Below are 21,377 nucleotides of genomic sequence, written 5' to 3' on the forward strand. Positions count from 1 at the left end.
TAAATAAAAGCCATCTTTTATACTTGGTCCTTTAAATATTTGAGGATTGGTGTTTATCAAATAGGTTCTCTGCATCTCAGCTTGTGTTACATTAACCCTATGAAACAGGTATTTTTTAAAAAGTGTAAATAAAATTCCTGTGCCACAAAAATTTGCCATTTTAAAAGAGACAATTCAGTGGTTTTCAGTATATTCACAAAGTTATAAAATAATTGATATTATTTAATTCCATAATACTTTCATCATGTCCAAAAGAAATGCCATAGAAATTATCAATCAGTCCACATTCCCCCTCTGCCATTTCTTGGAAACTGCCGAATCTACTTTTTGCTCCCATGGATTTGCCTGTGTAGGAAATTGCATATAAGTGGAATCATACAATATTTGACTTTTGTGATTAGCTTCTTTTACTTATGATAATGTTTTCAAAGTTCAACCATGTCATAGCACATATCAGGACTTCATTCTTTTGTTATATGACTGAATAATATTTCATTGTGTTGATAGTTTACATATTGTCTATTAAATCAGTTAATGGATAATTGAGTCATTTCTTCTTTGAGCTATTATGATAATGCTGTTATGAGTCTTAATCTTCAAGTTTTATGGATTTTTGTTTTCATTTTCATAAATATATATCTAGGAGTGAAGTTGCTGGGTTATATGACAACTCTATATCTAACTTTTTGAGGAACTGTCAAACTGTTTTCCAAGTAGCTGCTCCATTTTACATTCCCATCAATGATATATGAGGGTTTTGATTTATCTACATCCTTGCCAAGATTTCATCATTGTTTTTCTTTTGTATTGAAGTCATTTTAATGAGTATGAAGTGATATTTTATTAGGATTTTGAATTTCATCTCCCTAATGACTAATGACCTAAGCATCTATTCATATTTATTGCCCATTCTTACATCTTCTTTGGAGAAGAGCTTTTTCAAATCCTTTGCCCATGTTTAAGTAGAGTTATTTTATTATTCAGTAGTAGGAATCTTCAATATATTTGGGGTACTAGACTTTCTAAAAAATATCTTTATTTATTTGTTAATTAACTAATTTATTTCTATGCGGTGCTGAGGATTGAACCCAGTGCCTCATATATGCTAGACAAGCACCATATCACTAAGTCACAACCCCAGCCCCTATACTTTTAAATATATCATTTGAAATGTTTCCTTCCATTCTGTAGTTTATCTTTTCACTTTCTGGATAGTATCTTTTGAAGCACAGAAGTTTTAAATTTTAACAAAAGCCAAATTATCTAGTTTATCTTTTGTTGCTTATACTTTTATTATAATATCTTAGAAAGCATGTCAAATCTGAGATCAGTATATTTTCTTCCAAGGGCTGTATAGTTCTAGTTTTTACATTTAGATATTTTATCTACCTTGTGTTAATTTTTGTAAATTTTGTGAGGTAAGGGTCTAATTTTATTTTTTTGTGTACAGCTATCCAGTTTTCCCAAAACTTCCATTGAAAAGATCACTTTTTTTTCTTCCATTGAGGTGCACTGGCACCCTCCAATATTAATTGTTGTCATCTTTTATTTCAAACATATTGTCACTAGTTTTCTCATACTTATTCCAGCTGTTTTCCTGAATTTTGTTATGTCTTTTCTGAAATTTCATTTCTGTACAAATTAATTCTTATGCCAAGCAAGCAAACTAGAAAATATCACCTTAACCATTTCCTCCATAGAACAATTTTCCTTTGTATTGTATAACTAGATGCTAAAATGAGATGGGGAATGTGCTGGCAACTGGGGACTGAGAGGTATGTTGAGGCCTAATTATAAGTAGGACTAAAGATATCATTGAGGGTTTCCAAGTAGGACAGGATCCTGTGTTTACCGTAGTGTGTATATCATTGCAATGAGCTGCTTCCAACTGTGAATTGCTATTGTGAGAGAGGCAGTGAAACCTCTCAGACCCTAGAGACAGACAAAATCAATTCAAATTCAGTCCTTCTGACTGAGTAAGTAGGTAATAAGGTTATATAATCTCCCTGAAACTTAGCTTCCTCATCTGTAAAACTCACAGATGTTGTAAGAATGACATAATGCAGGTAAAATCTTTAGCACAATTCCTAGCATATGTTATGTGCCCAGAAATCATAGTTACATAAAAATGTCTTTGCAGGCAGAGACTGCCTTGTCTCTCGAGTGTCAAATGCAGTGAGGGCCTTCAATCAATATTTGGGGATTTCATTATGTACTTAAGGAGTCAGTTCAGTAACATTTGGAAATATAGACCTGGAACCCAAGAGTGAGTTTGTGTATGACAGCTGTTGGCTCTGTGTCAGGATATCATTCAAATGTAAATGGGAAATTAAACTCTCAGAGTTGTAGAGGTTGTACATACAGAGCAGATTAAAAAAAAGAACATTACTCAGGAGGGAATACCGAGAGGAAGACAACTTTTATTGGAGCAGTTTCTCATGTTTTTTTAACATAAAATCTTTAAAAAAATTAATAAAACTGCATCATTTCCCAAGGAAATGTGCACATATATAGAATATTTTACATGTAGTTCTAGGGGTTCATGAACACAACTTCTGGTTTAAGAAATGAGGGAATAATATAGAATAAAATGTATGAGTCTTAGAAGGAGAATAGAAATAGGGACAGTCCATATTGTAATATATGTAAACATAGGATGTGTTACTGGTTAATATCTAAGAATATTGTTGTCAGTGATGTAGGACAGGAAATCAAAGACAATAATCATTCTGAATATGGATAGAGCTCTTCATTTGTCCGCATAGCCAAGTTTAAACCCATTATCTGGCAACCTTAAATTGGGTGAGGAAAATCCTCTTGCTGTGTTGACAACTTTGTGGTCTAACATTACATGGATTTCCTCCAAGCACACTAGTCACATTCTGAGATGAGACATTAGAGAAAGCATATTGTACCCATATTGTTTTTCAAATGTATGTTTCTCATCACTATTAAAATAGTAATTATATAAAATACTCAGAATGATGTTTTATAATTCTCAAGTTTATGAGAAAATTCTATGTTGACATAGCATTATACATACATATAATATATATATATATAGAAAAACCTTCCCAGGATTCATTTTTTTTTCTTATTTAAAAATGTTTTCCATATCATGTTACCTTTTCTTTTAAAGACATGAAAAGAAAGAATAAAGGGATTTAGGGTTATATTTCTAACTAGTTCCTATTGTTATTGAGCAAGGACAGTCTTATTGACAGATTGGATTCCACTCATCTTTTGGGGCTTGAAAGCTTTGGTAATTAACCAGTTTTTAACTCATTGTAGGACGTACTGAACTATTTATCTTTTTTTAAACTGGTGGTAAAGTCATCATAGGGACTGAAGTTGGAACTGGCTTTTGTTCTCCTCTTTAACAAATCTAAAACTAATTGGTCTGAGGAGCTGAATTGGGAGTAGAGGGATATGCTAGTGGCAGGTTTTTAAGTATGCTTTTTTGTATTTTAATAATTTTAGAATCATTTGTTATGAACTTCTGTGCCCTAAGGAGTACATTAAGTGCTAGGAAAATAGAGTTCATTTTGAAACTTTTTCTTTGAGCAAAATTTCCCTTATAGTCTAGTTAAGTAGTTAGTATGTAAACAATTACAATGCACAGAGGAGAAAGAGTTTAGTTTCCTTGGGGTGGAAGAGGTACGAGATAAAGTCATGGAAATGTCAAAGAAAAAGTGAGACATGAGAAAAAAATATTGAAAGATAAAATATCAATTTACCTGAATAGCAGGAAAGGAAAGGAGAAAAGGAGAAAAGAATTCAGGTAATGGGAACAACATGTTCAAAGGCAGGATGGCATAAACACACTCAGTGTGTTCCTGAAATTGTAAGTATAGTTATGGTGTAAAAAGTGAGATAAAGTATAAATGGTCTGCCACGCACAGTATGCTGAATTTCATGAACAAATTCCCATGAGGTAGCTGCTTGAAAGCTGTGACTGATTGATGAGAATTCTGAAGCTATATCCTTATTCCATGTGAAAAGTTCGTGGGTAATTTGCAATGTCTGCCTTGAGCTTGTAGTTGAGAAGGGGCAGACTCATGTTGTTTTTTTTTTAAACATCTTTACTTATGCTGGAAGAAGCATTTTCAGATGAAAATTGAAATACTAGGCTGGGAACAGAGCATAAAGAGCCATACAAACTATGGCAATAAGGTGAAATTCTGACAAGATACCTTATAGGATTTTTGAGGTCCATGTGTTTACCTTGAGTAGTTATCAATGACTATGATGTTATACAAACTATATTTGGTAAAATAACTCATAAAATCCTGGAAATAAATAGCAAAAATGTATATAAACAATAGGAATATTACTACAATACAAACTTGAAAGCCTGAATTAAAGACAAACAAATAAGGAAAGAGAAAATAGGAGTTATTTGACAAGTATTGTGTGGATAAATAGGTAGTATTTGATACTCAGCAGTTATGGGAGGGAGACATCTTCTAGGATAATTCACATGTTTATCTTGGTGTTATCTTCTTCATGGTTGGGCAGAAAATGATTCCATTCATGAGACAGGGAATTCAGAAATGTATGTGTTTCAGGACAGGGCAGGATGAACTTGGTGTTGGATTTATTAAGCATAAATCCCTGCTGAACATAAAAGATATCCAATGGGTAATTGGAAAATGATTCTAAAGGCTAAGAAGAGAGAGAGTTAAGCCAGAGATAGACACTTGGAGCCATTAGCATTTCTAGATTGTGCAGCCCTTATCCAAAATGTTTGAGATCAAAAGTGTTTTGAATTTCAGATTTTTTTCAGATTTTGTAATATTTGCATATACATAATGAGATATCTTAGGGATGGGATTCCAAGTCTAAACAAGAAATTCTTTTAAGTGTTACATAGGAACGGCTAATATACATATAATGAAGGTAATCTTTTTTAAATTTTTAGTTTTATTCTTTATTTGTTCTTTTTAGATAAAAATGCCAGTAGAGTATATTTTGACATATTATACATACATGGAATATAGCTTATTCTAATTAGGATCCCATTCTTGTGGTTGTACATGATTTATACTGGTCATGTATTCATACACGAACATAGGAAAGTTATGTCTGATACATTCTACTGTCTTTCCCATTCCCATAACCCTCCCTTCCCTTTATTCCCCTTTGTCTAATACAATGAACTTCATGTGTTAGTATTCACCTATCAAGGAGAATATTCAGCCTTTGGTTTTGGGGGATTGACTTATTTCACTTAGCATGATAATCTCCAGTTCCATCCATTTACCAGGAAATGCTATAATTTTATTATTCTTTATGGCTGAGTAGTATTGTATTATGTATGTATACATTTTCTTTATCCATTCATCTGTTGAAGGGCACCTACATTGGTTTCATAGTTTAGTTATTGTTAGTTGATCTGCTATAAATATTGATGTGGAAGCATCACTATAATATGTTAATTTTAAGTCCTTTGGGTATATACTAAGGAAATGGATAATGGGTCAAATGGTAATTCCATTCCAAGGAATCTCTATACTGCTGTCCAAATTAATCACACCAATTTGCAGTCCCATCAGCAATGTATGAGTGAACATTTTCCCCCACATCCTTGCCAACATTTACTGTTACTTGTATTCTTGATAATTGTCATTCTGACTGGAGTGAGATAAAATCTCAGTGTAGTTTTAATTTACATTTCTTCAAATACTAGAGATATTGAACATTTTTTCATATATTTGTTAACCATTCATATTTCTTCTTCTGTGAAGCACCTGTTCAGTTCCTTTGTCCATTTATTGATTGGGTTATTTGTTTTTATTTTGCTGTTAATTTTTTGAGTTCTTCATATATCCTGGAGATTAATGCTCTATCTGAAGTGCAGGTGGCAAAGACTTCCTCCCATTCTGTAGGCTCTCTCTCTCCATGTTCTTGATTGTTTCCTTTGCTGTGAAGAAGTTTTTTAATGAATGTAATTTTATATGACATTTTTAATAATTGTGGACATTAAAGTTTTCAGCAGCTGAGGGGACTGAGAGGTTTGTTGTTGTTGTTGTTGTTGTTTGTTTGTTTCTCTCCTGGGGAGGCTAAGTAAACTGTACATTATGCCCTTATATTTTGACTGCAACCCATCACAAATCAGGTGTGAAATTTTCCTTTTGTGGCACCATGTCACCACTCAAAAAGTTTCAGACTTTAGAGCATTTAGGATTTCAAGTGTTTGGATTAGCAATGTTCTATCTGTTGCTGATAGCAAATTGTATTTTGCATAACAGATGCAGTAAAGAAGCCAACTGGTCATCCAGACAGGTATTTAGAGTGGCTTTAGTTTGCATTTACAACAGGTCAGTATTTTGTTTCCAACTTTGAATAACCAGAAAATGTGTGGCTTCATAGTTTTCTCAGACTCCTAGGAATAAATAATCTCTATATGTCAAATAATTATATCCTCTTTTCAGGGGATATTTTTCCCTTTTCTTTCTTTCTTTTTTTTTTAGTATTATAAGCAATTTTTAAAAAAATTACACAGTGATCACTACTTTCTAGGATAGTGCTTAAAATGCAATAATAAACAAGGAAAAAAACCAAAAACCAGTCTGTGGCTTTAGGTACTTTTTTAGGCAGAGGGTAACAGATTAAAAAATGAAACTGTTCTGGCTGAATTGAGGCTGTTATTACCCAGTATAGCTACCAAGTGGCCTTCCTATAACATTCAGGTCTCAACGTGATGTATTTTGGAAACACTGACCTATATGGAGGTGCACCAGTCCCACCTGTTATGGTTTGGATATAAGGTGTCCCCCAGAAGCTCATGTGTGAGACAATGCAAAAAGGTTTAGGTGTGAAATGATTAGGTTATGAGAACCTTAACACAATCATTGAATTAATTCCTGATAGGGATTAAATGAGTGGTAACTGAAAGCAGGTAGGGTATGGCTGGAGGAGGTAGGTCCCTGTTTCATGTTGCAATGTCCCGAGTCACCTTGCTTCACCACACTCTTCTACAGTGATGTTCTGCCTCACCTCATACCCCAGAGGAATGGAGTCAGCCTTCTATGGACTGAGACCTCTGAAACTATGAGCCCCCAAATAAACTTTTCCTCCTCTGATTGTTCTTGTCAGATCTTTGAGCCACACCAGTGAAAAAGCTGACTAAAACACCCACTCTACTGCCAAAAAAAACACCACTAACATTCCCAAAGCACTCAAGTCTTCACACTTCATTATTTCCTCCTCCCTGGGTGTGCTGGAACTGGCTTGGATCTGTTCATGAGATCAACTGTGCACATCTCTTCTCAGCTCTGTGTTCAGGTATGTCATGTTGATAGCTAATAGGTATAGTGTGTATATTTATAATATACCCACTATAGGGCATAGTGGGTATATTTATATCACAGAAACCAGCAGACAGTATAAACTACAGCTTCCCCTCTTCTCACTCCTGACCTGTTAAGTGTTTACCAACCACTCTCTCCCATCTCTGTGTTGGCTGTCTCTCTCTCCAATTTAGCAAATTTGTATCTCTATGCCCTTGATTTGACCTTATAACTTATCTATATTCATTTTTTTCTACTGTTGGATAGTACTATTACTAGTTAGGTAATCATCATGTCTTACTCGTTTTGCTTTTGACCCAGAAGAACTTCTGTCTGTTGTTAAATAATTTCTGCAGATTACCTGCATTTTTTTAATTTTTTTTATTTTTTTATTGTTGGTTTTTCAAAACATTACATAGTTCTTGACATATCATATTTCACACTTTGATTCAAGTGGGTTATGAACTCCCATTTTTACCCCGTATACAGATTGCAGAATCACATCAGTTACACTTCCATTGATTTACATATTGCCATACTAGTGTCTGTTGTATTCTGCTGCCTTTCCTATCCTCTACTATCCCTCCTCCCCTCTCCTTCCCTCCCCTCCCCTCTTCACTCTCTCTACCCCCTCTACTGTAATTCATTTCTCCCCCTTGTATTATTTTTCCCTTTCCCCTCACTTCCTCTTGTATGAAATTTTGTATAACCCTGAGGGTCTCCTTCCATTTCCATGCAATTTCCCTTCTCTCTCACTTTCCCTCCTACCTCTCATCCCTGTTTAATGTTAATCTTCTTCTCATGCTCTTCGTCCCTACTCTGTTCTTAGTTACTCTCCTTATATCAAAGAAGACATTTGGCATTTGTTTTTTAGGGATTGGCTGGCTTCACTTAGCATAATCTGCTCTAATGCCATCCATTTCCCTCCAAATTCTATGATTTTGTCATTTTTTAATGCAGAGTAATACTCCATTGTGTATAAATGCCACATTTTTTATCCATTCATCTATTGAAGGGCATCTAGGTTGGTTCCACAGTCTTGCTATTGTGAATTGTGCTGCTAAGCTCCAAATTCCTCAATAGGACACCCATAGCACAAGAGTTAATAACTAGAATCAACAAATGGGACTTACTCAAACTAAAAAGTTTTTTCTCAGCAAAAGAAACAATAAGAGAGGTAAATAGGGAGCCTACATCCTGGGAACAAATCTTTACTCCTCACACTTCAGATAGAGCCCTAATATCCAGAGTATACAAAGAACTCAAAAAATTAGACAATAAGAAAACAAATAACCCAATCAACAAATGGGCCAAGGACCTGAACAGACACTTCTCAAAGGAGGACATACAATCAATCAACAAGTACATGAAAAAATGCTCACCATTGCTAGCAGTCAGAGAAATGCAAATCAAAACCACCCTAAGATACCATCTCACTCCAGTAAGATTGGCAGCCATTAGGAAGTCAACCAACAACAAGTGCTGGCGAGGATGTGGGGAAAAGGGTACACTTGTTCATTGTTGGTGGGACTGCAAATTGGTGCGGCCAATTTGGAAAGCAGTATGGAGATTTCTTGGAAAGCTGGGAATGAAACCACCATTTGACCCAGCTATTCCCCTTCTTGGTCTATTCCCTAAAGACCTAAAAAGAGCATGCTACAGGGACACTACCTGCATTTTTTTGTAAGGAAGGATTAAGGAATTTCCTTTCTGCTCATCTCATGTTTCCACAAAGAAGGAACACCGTCTTAGGAACACACCTGGCCTCACCTCTTTCTTATTCTTTTTTTTTTTTTTATTGGTTGTTCAAAACATTACAAAGCTCTTGACATAGCATATTTCTTACATAAGCTTTGAGTGAGTTATGAGCTCCCATTTTTACCCCCAACGCAGATTTCAAAATCATATCAGTTACATATCCCCATTTTTACAAAATGCCATATTAGTAACTGTTGTATTCTGCTACCTTTCCTATCCTATACTATCCCCCCTCCCCTCCCCTCCCCTCCCATCCTCTCTATCTACCCCATCCACTGTAATTTATTTCTCTCCTTATTTATTTTCCCATTCCCCTCACAGCCTCTTATATGTATTTTTGTATAACAATGCGGCTCTCCCTCCATTTCCATGTAATTCCCATTTTCTTTCCCTTTCCCTCCCCCTTCATGTCTCTGTTTATTGCTAGTCTTTTCTTCCTGCTCTTCCTCCCTTCTCTAATCTTAATTGCTCTCATTATATCAAAGAAGTCATTTTGTATTTGTTTTTTAGGGATTGGCTAGCTTCACTAAGCATAATCTGCTCTAGTGCCATCCATTTCCCTGCGAATTCCATGATTTTGTCATTTTTTAGTGCTGCGTAATACTCCATGGTATATAGATGCCACATTTTTTTAATCCATTCATCCATTGAAGGGCATCTGGGTTGTTTCCACAGTCTAGCTATTGTGAATTGTGCTGCTATGAACATTGATGTGGCAGTATCCCTGTAGTACGCTCCTTTTAGGTCTTCAGGGAATAGTCCGAGAAGGGCAATAGCAGGGTCAAATGGTGGTTCCATTCCCAGCTTTCCCAGGAATCTCCATACTGCTTTCCAAAGTGGCCGAACCAATTTGCAGTCCCACCAGCAATGTACAAGAGTACCCTTTTCCCCACATCCTCTCCAGCATTTGTTGTTGTTTGACTTCATAATGGCTGCCAATCTTACTGGAGTGAGATGGTATCTTAGGGTGGTTTTGATTTGCATTTCTCTGACTGCTAGCGATGGTGAGCATTTTTTCATGTACTTATTGATTGATTGTATGTCCTCCTCTGAGAAGTGTCTGTTCAGGTCCTTGGCCCATTTGTTGATTGGGTTATTTGTTATCTTGTTGTCTAATTTTTTGAGTTCTTTGTATACTCTGGATATTAGGGCTCTATCTGAAGTGTGAGGAGTAAAAATTTGTTCCCAGGATGTAGGCTCCCTATTTACCTCTCTTATTGTTTCTCTTGCTGAGAAAAAACTTTTTAGTTTAAGTAAGTCCCAATTGTTGATTCTTGTTATTAACTCTTGTGCTATGGGTGTCCTATTAAGGAATTTGGGGCCTGACCCTACAATATGTAGATCGGAGCCAACTTTTTCTTCTATCAGACGCAGAGTCTCTGTTTTGATATCAAGGTCTTTGATCCATTTTGAGTTAACTTTTGTACATGGTGAGAGGAGAGGGTTTAGTTTCATTTTGTTGCATATGAATTTCCAGTTTTCCCAACACCATTTGTTGAAGATGCTATCCTTCCTCCATTGCTTGCTTTTAGCCCCTTTATCAAATATAAGGTAGTTGTAACTTTGTGGGTTAGTCTCTGTGTCCTCTATTCTGTACCATTGGTCCACCCGCCGGTTTTGGTACCAGTACCATGCTGTTTTTGTTACTATTGCTCTGTAATATAGTTTGAAGTCTGGTATTGCAATACCGCCTGATTCACTCTTCCTGCTTAGTATTGATTTTGCTCTTCTGGGTCTTTTATTTTTCCATATGAATTTCATGATTGCTTTATCTATTTCTACAAGAAGTGCCATTGGGATTTTGATTGGCATTGCATTAAACCTATAGAGAACTTTTGGTAATATCGCCATTTTGATGATGTTAGTTCTGCCTATCCATGAACAGGGTATATTTTTCCATCTTCTAAGATCCTCTTCTATTTCTTTCTTTAGGGTTCTGTAGTTTTCATTGTATAGGTCTTTCACCTCTTTTGTTAGGTTGATTCCCAAGTATTTTATTTTTTTTGAGGATATTGTGAATGGGGTGTTTTTCCTCATTTCCGTTTCAGAAGTTTTGTCGCTGATATACAGAAATGCCTTTGATTTATGTGTGTTGATTTTATATCCTGCCACTTTGCTGAATTCATTTATTAGTTCTAGTAGTTTTTTTGTAGACCCTTTTGGGTCTTCTAGGTATAGAATCATGTCATCTGCAAATAGTGATAATTTAAGTTCTTCTTTTCCAATTTTTATGCCTTTAATTTCTTTCGTCTGTCTAATTGCTCTGGCCAGTGTTTCTAGAACTATGTTGAACAGAAGTGGTGAGAGCGGGCATCCTTGTCTTGTTCCAGATTTTAGAGGGAATGCCTTCAATTTTTCTCCATTCAGAATGATGCTAGCCTGAGGCTTAGCATAGATAGCTTTTACAATGTTGAGGTAAGTTCCCGTTATCCCTATTTTTTCTAATGTTTTGAACATAAAGGGATGCTGTACTTTGTCAAATGCTTTTTCTGCATCTATTGAGATGATCATATGGTTCTTATCTTTAAGTCTATTTATATGGTGGATAACATTTATTGATTTCCGTATATTGAACCATCCTTGCATCCCAGGGATGAATCCTACTTGATCATGGTGCACAATTTTTTTAATGTGTCTTTGTATCCGATTTGCCATTATTTTATTGAGGATTTTTGCATCTAGGTTCATCAGAGATATTGGTCTGTAGTTTTCTTTCTTTGAGGTGTCTTTGTCTGGTTTCGGAATCAGGGTGATGTTGGTCATGGAATGAATTTGGCAGAGCTCCCTCTTTTTCTATTTCCTGAAATAACTTGAAAAGTATTGGTATTAATTCTTCTTTAAAGGTTTTGTAAAACTCCGCTGTATACCCATCCGGTCCTGGGCTTTTCTTGGTTGGAAGTCTTTTGATTGCTTCTTCTATTTCATCTATTGATATTGGTCTGTTTAAGTTGTGAGTATCCTCCTGACTCAGTCTGGGCAAATCATATGACTTAAGGAATTTCTCGATGTCCTCACTATCCTCAATTTTATAGGAATATAGGTTTTCAAAATAATTTCTAATTATCTTCTGTATTTCTGTAGCATCTGTTGTGATATTGCCTTTTTCATCCCGTATGTTAGTGATTTGAGTTCTCTCTCTTCTTCTCTTCGTTAGCATGGCTAAGGGTCTATCAATCTTATTTATTTTTTCGAAGAACCAACTTTTAGTTTTGTTAATTTTTTCAATAGTTTCTTTTGTTTCAATTTCATTGATTTCTGCTCTGATTTTAATTATTTCTTGCCTTTTGCTGCATTTGTTGTTGTTTTGTTCTTCCTTTTCTAGGGCTTTGAGATGAAGTGTGAGTTCATTTATTTGTTGGTTTTTCTTTTTTCTGAGGAATGACCTCCAGGAGATGAATTTCCCTCTTAAAACTGCTTTCATTGTGTCCCATAGATTTCGATATGTTGTATCTGTGTTTTCATTTATCTCTAAGAATTTTTTGATTTCCTCCTTTATGTCTTCTGTAACCCATTGATCATTAAGTAACATATTGTTCATTTTCCATGTGATATAGGATTTTCCCTTCCTTCTTTTATCATTAATTACCAGTTTCATTCCACTATGGTCGGATAAAGTGCATGGTATTATCTCCACCCCTTTATATTTACTAAGGGTTGCCCTATGGCATAATATATGGTCTATTTTTGAGAAGGATCCATGTGCTGCTGAGAAAAACGTATATACACTAGAAGATGGTTGATATATTCTATATATGTCAGTTAAGTCTAGGTTATTAATTGTGATATTGAGTTCTATAGTTTCTTTATTCAACTTTTGTTTGGAGGATCTGTCCAATGGTGAGAGAGGTGTGTTGAAGTCACCCATAATTATTGTGTTGTGGTCTATTTGATTCTTGAACTTGAGGAGAATTTGTTTTATGAACGTCGCAGCACCATTATTTGGTGCATAAATATTGATAATTGTTATGTCTTGTTGGTGAATGGTTCCTTTTAACAGTATATACTGTCCTTCTTTATCCCTTTTGATTAACTTAGTCTTGAAGTCGATTTTATTCGATATGAGGATGGCCACTCCTGCTTGCTTACGAGGACCGTGTGCGTGATACATTTTTTCCCAACCTTTCACCTTCAGCCTGTGTACGTCTTTTCCAGTCAGATGTGTCTCCTGGAGGCAGCATATTGTTGGATTTGTTTTTTTAATCCATGTTACCAGCCTATGTCGCTTTATTGGAGAGTTTAAACCATTAACATTTAGAGTTACTATTGATGTATATTTTGTACTTCCAGCCATGTTTGATTATTTATCTCTTTTTTTTTTTTATAGTTTAGTTTGTTTCTCCATGGTTAGCTTTCCCCCCACCATCTGTCCTTATTGAGGTACTTCCCATTGTTGGCTTTGGTTATTGTTATTCACTTCTTCCTCGTGTAGTGTTTTGTTCAAGATGCTTTGCAATGCTGGTTTTCTGGCTACAAATTCTTTTAGCTTTTGTTTATCATGAAAGATTTTTATTTCGTTGTCGTACCTGAAGCTTAATTTTGCTGGATACAGAATTCTTGGTTGGCATCCATTGTCTTTCAGTGTTTGAAATATGTTGTTCCAGGATCTTCTCGCTTTCAGCGTCTGTGATGAAAAATCCGTTGTTAATCTTATTTGTTTACCCCTGAATGTAATCTGTCTCTTTTCTCTTGCAGCTTTTAATATTTTCTCTTTGTTCTGTATATTTGATATCTTCATAACAATGTGTCTTGGCGTTGGTCTACTGTGATTTTGTGTGCTCGGTGTCCTGTATGCATCTTCAATTTGTATATCTGTTTCCTTTTTTATTTCTGGAAAGTTTTCTGTAATTATTTCTTTTAGCAGGTTACTCATTCCCTTGGTTTGACTCTCTATCCCTTCCTCTATCCCGATCACTCTTAAATTTGGTTTTTTTATGTTGTCCCATATCTCTTGGATGTTTCTCTCGTGGTTTTTAACCGACCTATCGATGTTGGCTAGACTCTTTTCAAGATGATATATTTTGTCTTCATTATCTGAAGTTCTGGCTTCTACTTGCTCCATTCTATTAGTGATACTCTCATTTGAGTTTTTAATTTGGTTTATAGTTTCCTTCACTTCTAAGATTATCGTTTGATTCTTTTTTATAATCTCTATCTCCTGATACAGATGCTTAACTTCTTCTTTTATCTGTTTATGTAATACATTCTCAATGTGTTCTTTCGCTGCTTGAATTTGCTGTCTCATATCCTCTTTAAGGTTCCGTTCCATCTGTCTAAGGTGTTCCTTGAGCTCTTTGTATGACCATTTTTCTGGTGACTCTAGGTCCTCCTGAATATTTAGGCTATCCTGCATTGTTTGTACTCCTTTTCTTCCTTGCCTTTTGAAGCTGCTCATGTTGCTTCTTGTTCTGTTTGACTGTTGAGCTATTGTTTACTCCTATAAATTTATTTGATGCTTGGGATGAAAGGTATTAGAAGGGAAGGGAGGTGGTCACTAAAGAGAATGAGAGTAAGCAGGTAGAATTCAAGGAATGGGGAATAAGAAAATTGAAAAGAAATGTAAAGACAGAGGAAAAGAAGGAAAGAGAGAAAAGGATAGAGAATTAAAGAGAATTTAAGGACAAATAATAATAATAATAGAAATGAGAGATGAAGTTTAAAAATGGAATAAAATAAGATAAGATAAATTGGATTAAAAATATCCTTTAAAAAGACAGCAACAATAAAAAAAATAATAATAATAAAAAAAATTAATAAAAAAAATAAAATTAAATTAAATTAAATTAAATTAAAAAAAAATAACAAGAAAAAAAAATATTTATAAATGCAGTCCTAGAGTGCGATTAACTGTTCTTCCAGTAGATGGCGCTGTGGCCACCGGGCCAAGTTCCTCCTCTCAGTGGTCTGGATTCAATCTCTGTGCAGCAGATCTTCCTCCCAGACTGGGCGGGTCTCCACTCCTGCTGTTCGCCCTGTGGGCGGGGCCTGTTGCCGAGCCCGGCGGGGGTCGTTTGTGGCGCTGGGCTGGCAGTTTGGATGTGGTCGTCTGGAGCCCTGCACCGCCAGAGGGGGTTCACAGATCTGGGCCTGCTGGAGCCGGGTAGGCAGTGCCCTCTCCCCCACTCACTGCAGCATGTGGGCAGCGGCCGCCTGTCTGCGGCTGGTGTCAATTTACAGAGCTGGACGGGCTCGGGCCCAGGCAGGCAGCGCCCGTCCCCACTGTCGCTGCAACGTGTGGGCAGCGGGCGTTTGGTGGCAGCTGACGACCACTCACAGAGCCCAATGGGCGGGGGCCCAGGCAGGCAGCGCCCGCTCCTAAGCTGGCTGCAACGTGTGAGCAGCTGTTGGCGGAGGTTCACAGAGCCGCCAGCGTGGGTCCAGGCAGGCCGCACCCGCTCCCACGATCACTGCAACGTATGGGCAGCGGCAGGGGCCGGTTCCCAGAGCCGCCGGCGTGGGTCCAGGCAGGTAGCGCCCACTCCCAAGGTCGCTACAACCAGCGGCCGGGGCCGGTTCACTGAGCCGCCGGCGTGGGTTCAGGCAGGTAGCGCCCGCCCCCAAGGTCGCTGCAACCCGCGGCCGGGGCTGGTTCACCGTGCCGCCGGCGTGGGTCCGGGCAGGTAGCGCTCGCTCCCAAGGTCACTGCAACCAGCAGCGGGGCCGGTTCACGGAGCTGCGGCGTGGGACCAGGCAGGTAGCGCCCGCCCCCTAGGTCGCTGCAACCAGCGGCCGGGCCGTTTCCCAGAGCCGCCGGCTTGGGTCCAGGCAGGAAGCGCCCGCTCCCAAGGTCGCTGCAACCAGCGGCCAAGGCCGGTTCACCGAGCCACCGGCATGCGTCCAGGCAGGTAGCGCCCGCCCCCAAGGTCACTGCAACCAGCGGCTGGGGCCGGTTCCCAGAGCCGCCGGCGTGGGACCAGGCAGACAGCGCCCGCTCCTCTGTTTACCGCAACGTGTGGGCTGCAGCCATTTGGCGGCAGCCGGCGGGACTGTGTCCCAGCTCTGCGTTGCCGAGATTCAGGCGTCTGGGACACGCTGCCACCTCCAATTAAACTTACTAGTTCCAGGCAGGTCTCCTTTCAGCTGAATTTTGCTAGAGGTTTCTCAGTAGGACGCCTGTGGGTGTATTCTTTCTGATCCCGTTACAGCGGAGGCACTGACAGTGCTGTTTCCTCGCTGGCCGCCATGTTGTCCTCTTTCTTATTCTTAATGAAAGATAGAAAATGAGTTACATGACAATATATAACGTCTATCGATCTGTGTTCTCAACCAGATTAAATAATAGGTAATCCTACCCCTTTATCCTTGTTTCTGTGCCCTAGATTCAAAAAAGATGTCCTTTCTGGGACAATCTGCTCTGTAGACTCAACTTATAGCTCCTGAGGCTGTCCTAAAACAAAGCTGGGAAAGGGAGTTGAGGGGGAGAGAATTTGTAAACTGTTTTACTGTAAAAGTAAAAACTATTTTCTCTAATTGTTTTATCAGGCATATAACTGACACATATCTGTGTCTGATGTCTCAATTTTCTATAAAATCTGAAAATTGGAGGGAAAATTTTAAATTTCTATACTCCCTATAAGTCCAAAAACTTTCAATATACTGCAAAATTTGTTCAGATATGATCTCCCTACACAGGCTTCCCTAAGCAAACTAGCTAAAACTTCTCTAGTCCTTTTGAGCTACTAAAATACTTGTTGAAATCACTCACCCAACACTCATTTACTGTTTATACATGCATGCTTCTTACCCCATAAGTAGAAATATATCCAATGTTTCCTTTCATAGCTCTGGAAGGTACATGAGTAGCTAGTTAATAGTGACTGTGTTAAGAAAAACTAAAGGACACAGTGGAGACAGAGACCTTTTACCATCCATTTTGTAGATTTTATCGCATATATTGTCTTTTCAAAGATCAATAAAAACATCAATGAAATAAATCTTCAAATAATAAAACTAACATAAAATAAAACTTCATTCTAATTACTCTTCTAAATCTATAAACTACATGTTGAGCACTAGAAATGACACACCTATATCATATCAATGCACCTCCATGTGTAATTATTTTACAGGATCATACTTCAGTGTTGTGCCCTGGACTTGAGACAATTAGAGACGACTATGGAAATAGGTAGGTGTCACTGTGTATGCCTCTGCAGTTTCTAAACATTTTTTTTTATTCTATAGTTTTAAAATTACTCTCAGTACTCTAAGCTAGGGGAAAAATATTGTTTTAACATTGAAACTCTGAGTCTTCAAATTAGATCAATCATTTATCATATTACAAAACAGTAATAAGAAAGACCTAGAGATTGTGGTCTCTCTAAAGCTTGAATATTCTCCCAAAATAAAAAACAGGTTTATGCAGAGCTGCTTTGATTAACTGAGAGCTAAGACTTGCCCAGGTCCTGACTGCTTTTCCTTATTCTTCCCTAAGGAGTACTAAACTGGGAGTCATTGCTCTTGTGAACTAGGAGCTCATAGCTTAGTGCCTTCTTACATTTCCTGTGTCAAATCATTTTAATAAGACTTTTCTCCTCTTCTTCCACTTTGTTTTCTATATATATTTCAAGTTAGCATATCTGTGTTTATAGTGCTTTGAATAAAATAAATTGATTGCATATACTTTAATCTCTCATTTTGACAGAAATACAGATTCCCCAGTAGTTTAAGGCTTTCCATATTTCCACTGAAAATCTCCAGGAAGCATACCCTCAGAGGCAACTAAGGAAGGATGTGGGGCAAAAAGACCTCTTCTACAATTCTAACTATCATGAGTAGACTCTGAAATATGAAATGAAAATATAATAAATGAACTATATAATTAAAACAAATTATTTGTGGATTCTGAATTTGTGGAATGATATTAATACACAAGTAATTGCATGTGTTTTAAAATATACATTTTGAGAAGAACATTTGCCCACACCAGTTTCCACATCCAAAACCAACAGATGACACATATAGCTTGAAGCTAATAAAACTGATGACAGATACATCTATTTAAGACTATGGATTGTGTCTCCCAGACAGCTGGGGAATGCTTTACTGGAACAGTTGCTAAATACAGTAGTTGCTTTTTCCATATCAACATTACAACAATTGGCAATAACTATGTCCGTGGTGAAACTGGCTATGTCATATCCTAGTGCTATTTGTAAAGGGTGCATAAGTGATGTTAGAGTAGTTAGAGTGAATAAATGCCAACCATAAATAACATATCACATAAATTAAAATCCATCTGTGTGACAGATAAGACTGGAAATTTCCAATTCTCTTTAAATCAATCTGTAAATTTGCAATAGGTACTGTTTTTGTAAGGACAAAAAATTAAAATTAAAAAAATCTCTTCTGCCTTAATGAATATTCAATTCAACAATTTTGTTGTTTGCCAAACTTCATATTAAGTTGCAAGGTTTACAAGATAAGCAAGACATTTAGATATTATATAGAGCTCACACAGAAAGAATAAGGGAGAAAACAAGAATATTAAAATTTAGGTATGACTTATCGTGATCCTTTATTTGTCATAAAGAGTTCTTCATTGGTCCCCAAGACTCAAAGAAAGGTCTGCCTGCAGTGAAACCCCCAGTTGTAGGCAAATTAGAAGGCCAAATAGCCTTAAATAGTTCATTTTTCTTTGTTTAAACTTAGAGTCTGGGTTCCAGCGTGTGCCACAATCTCTTTAACTGTTTGAGGTAGATATTGTTACTAACCCTACTGTAGTAATGAAGAACCTGGGTTCTGAGAGTATAAGTAAGTAGCCACAAGTCTCACATCTAAGATAGATTCCAGAGTTCACATCCTTAATCACTCTGCACTAAGACCTAGAAATAAATGAAGTAAATCATAAGTGTATTTATTACTGTGCCTGCTCTCCTTCATTGACAAAGCACAGAAACACCATATTGTGATTTATGTGGTTAGACTGAAAATAGAAGAATATTCCTAATGCTAACTGAGTATCTAGCATAACTTGCATTCTGAAAGATGTGACTGATTTAAATTGCTATGCATATAATGTAGCCTATCACAAAACTGTAATTAATAGTAGATTTTGCCAGCTACTTCACAGAACAAGGGAGAGGGCTATTAGAAACAGATTCTAAATTTTAATATTAATCTTTGTTCTTTTCTTATTTTAGGATTTGGAGCTCTGGAAGGAAGCATAACATTTCCCTGATATTGGGACTAGTTTGTTTCAATTTTATAACTTAAACCTTATTGTTTTTTGCTGTGATAAATAACATTTTTTTCTTTAAATGTATTTATGAAGATGCTGAGACCATTTGTGATCCTGTACTTCTTCCTGTGATGATTTGTTTAATATCTGTCTCATTAGACTGAATCAGAAGTGAAAAATATACCTCCTAAGAAATAGGCAAAAAGAATTTTAAGAAGTGAAAATCAATATAATAAAATGGTTTGTAGCATAAAATTAGTTGTGTTACTATAGCAATTGACATTTAATGACATTTACTGTGTATCAAATGCTGTACTAAACACTTGGTAAAATTTTAGTTCACATAATAAATATTTGAATCAGATCTTGATATTGACCAGAATTTATATCTGAGGAAATGGGCCTTTGAAAAGTTAAGCAACCTTAAAAGTTAAGAAGAGCAAGAAGCAGATCTCATTGCCAACAGGTAGCAGAAGAGAGCTCATAATAGCAAGGCCACATGCCTGTGCAGTACTCTATACTTCTCTCATTTTGATGCTCCCCAAATTTCTTTGTAATTTCTGTTTCTGGCAGAGTCTGGGTCTAGCATATTTAACATTTTATTCTCAGAACCAAACTAAGTGTTTGGCGTCCAATAGTAGTAGCTCAACAATATTTGCCAAATGAATGAATCTGTGAGTCAAAGAATCAGTAAATTTATGAAGCAACAGGATTTAAAAATTAAGGAGAAAAATAATAGATTGCTAACATTCCTTAAGGATTACAACACAGATTCCTATTCTTTGACATGATTATCCACACTTGGCTTTTCAAAGAGGCTGCAGTTATAAAGCCCACAGAATGATACATGTATTTGGCATGGAGCTGGCTTCTCTAAGTAGGGCACTCAAGTGTTCTCTGTTGACAAGAAGCTGTGTAACTCTTTGGCCAGAATCTAGAAATGACAACTGGAGATTATGAGTTAATGCTTCTTAAGAGTGAGGACGACCCTGGCATCAGGACATTCTTAAATAAACTGTCACTGTGGTGGGCCATTTTTCTCCACCTTCTTTATTTTTTAGGGAGTTGCTCCCAACCCAAATAAGAACAAAGAAAGGGTTCAGTGCAGCTGGTTTAGGATAAACTGATCCCATACTCTCACCCTTTATTAACAGAGCACAACCTTGGGAGCACTATGTTGGATTTGTTAGAGTGAAGTGAGGGTAAAACAGGGGAGGACTAGTGATTCAACCAGTTAGAAGAGCTCAATATACTCAAAACCACTTGGTATATTTAACCAAGTGAAAATTGACACTGAGGTTTTTTTTTTTAATACAGCTCATTTATAAAATTTGTCTGGAAGAATGAAATGATGGAGGATGGATGGAGGGACAGATGGAGGGATAGACTCAGGTGATGGCAAACAGGCTAGAAAAAAAGGCTTTCACTAAGAAAACCCAGAAAAAGCATAAAATGTTCTAATTCTTCAATTATATTTTAAAAGTAAGAGCAAAATTTACTACATGTTTGACATATACAAAAATTTATAGTTTTTTTTTAATGGTGTCTTGGGAATGAGTATGATTTAGTTAGCGCGATGACAAATTTGTTTTTACTTATCAATTAGCACTTGGCAAGAGATTTAAAAGAACAGCTGGAATTACAAGATTAGAAAGTTCATGAGACATCAGGATTAAAGATCAAGATTTGGGGGGTCATTAACATTGACAAGATGATTAAAGGCATCAAAATAGTTAAGTTTGCTAAGAGAAGAGCAAGAAGCTGATTAAGGTTTAGGAACACCCACAGAAAAGGGACAGGTGGATGGAACCGTAATTACAGGGATGATCACAAAGTTTATGTTCAGAACTATAGAAGTCAAAGGATTGAAACGGGACAATAATTAAAATTGTTTCCTAGGACAATAGAATTCAAAAGGGAGATTAAGAAAATATTTGAATTTGTCTAGAAGGAAAGTCCCTGCTATGCGGAATTCTGACATGGGCAGAAGGTGATGAAGCAGTGGTTTGAGGTTAAGGAAGGTGATAAAATGGCTCCTGTAAGGACTATGGGTTTAAGGAGAAGGAAAGAAGCATAATAGTGGGAAATGTTAAGGGCATTAGGTTAACAAAATTTAAAAGGCGGAGATATAATAAAGAAGAATCTAATCT

General features: G+C 36.8%; 1 protein-coding gene and 1 long non-coding RNA gene across 2 annotated transcripts; both read left to right on the forward strand.

Annotated features, from left to right (window-relative positions):
• Positions 1-7,101: 7,101 nt before the first annotated feature.
• LOC308643703 lies at positions 7,102-19,657 on the forward strand. The gene is made up of 3 exons (XR_014020780.1): positions 7,102-7,287; positions 17,117-17,175; positions 19,190-19,657. It is a non-coding gene; the product is annotated as an uncharacterized lncRNA (long non-coding RNA).
• On the forward strand, positions 14,861-16,229 carry LOC308645524 (uncharacterized protein). Its single transcript, XM_081287723.1, has 2 exons — positions 14,861-15,609; positions 15,760-16,229. The coding sequence occupies exons 1-2, from the start codon at positions 14,910-14,912 to the stop codon at positions 15,894-15,896; spliced, it is 837 nt and encodes a 278-aa protein (XP_081143849.1). The 5' UTR covers positions 14,861-14,909; the 3' UTR covers positions 15,897-16,229.
• Positions 19,658-21,377: the final 1,720 nt, after the last annotated feature.

The sequence above is a fragment of the Spermophilus citellus genome (genome assembly GCF_964194105.1).
Source record: "Spermophilus citellus genome assembly, chromosome: 3".
NCBI classification, from domain to species: domain Eukaryota; kingdom Metazoa; phylum Chordata; class Mammalia; order Rodentia; family Sciuridae; genus Spermophilus; species Spermophilus citellus.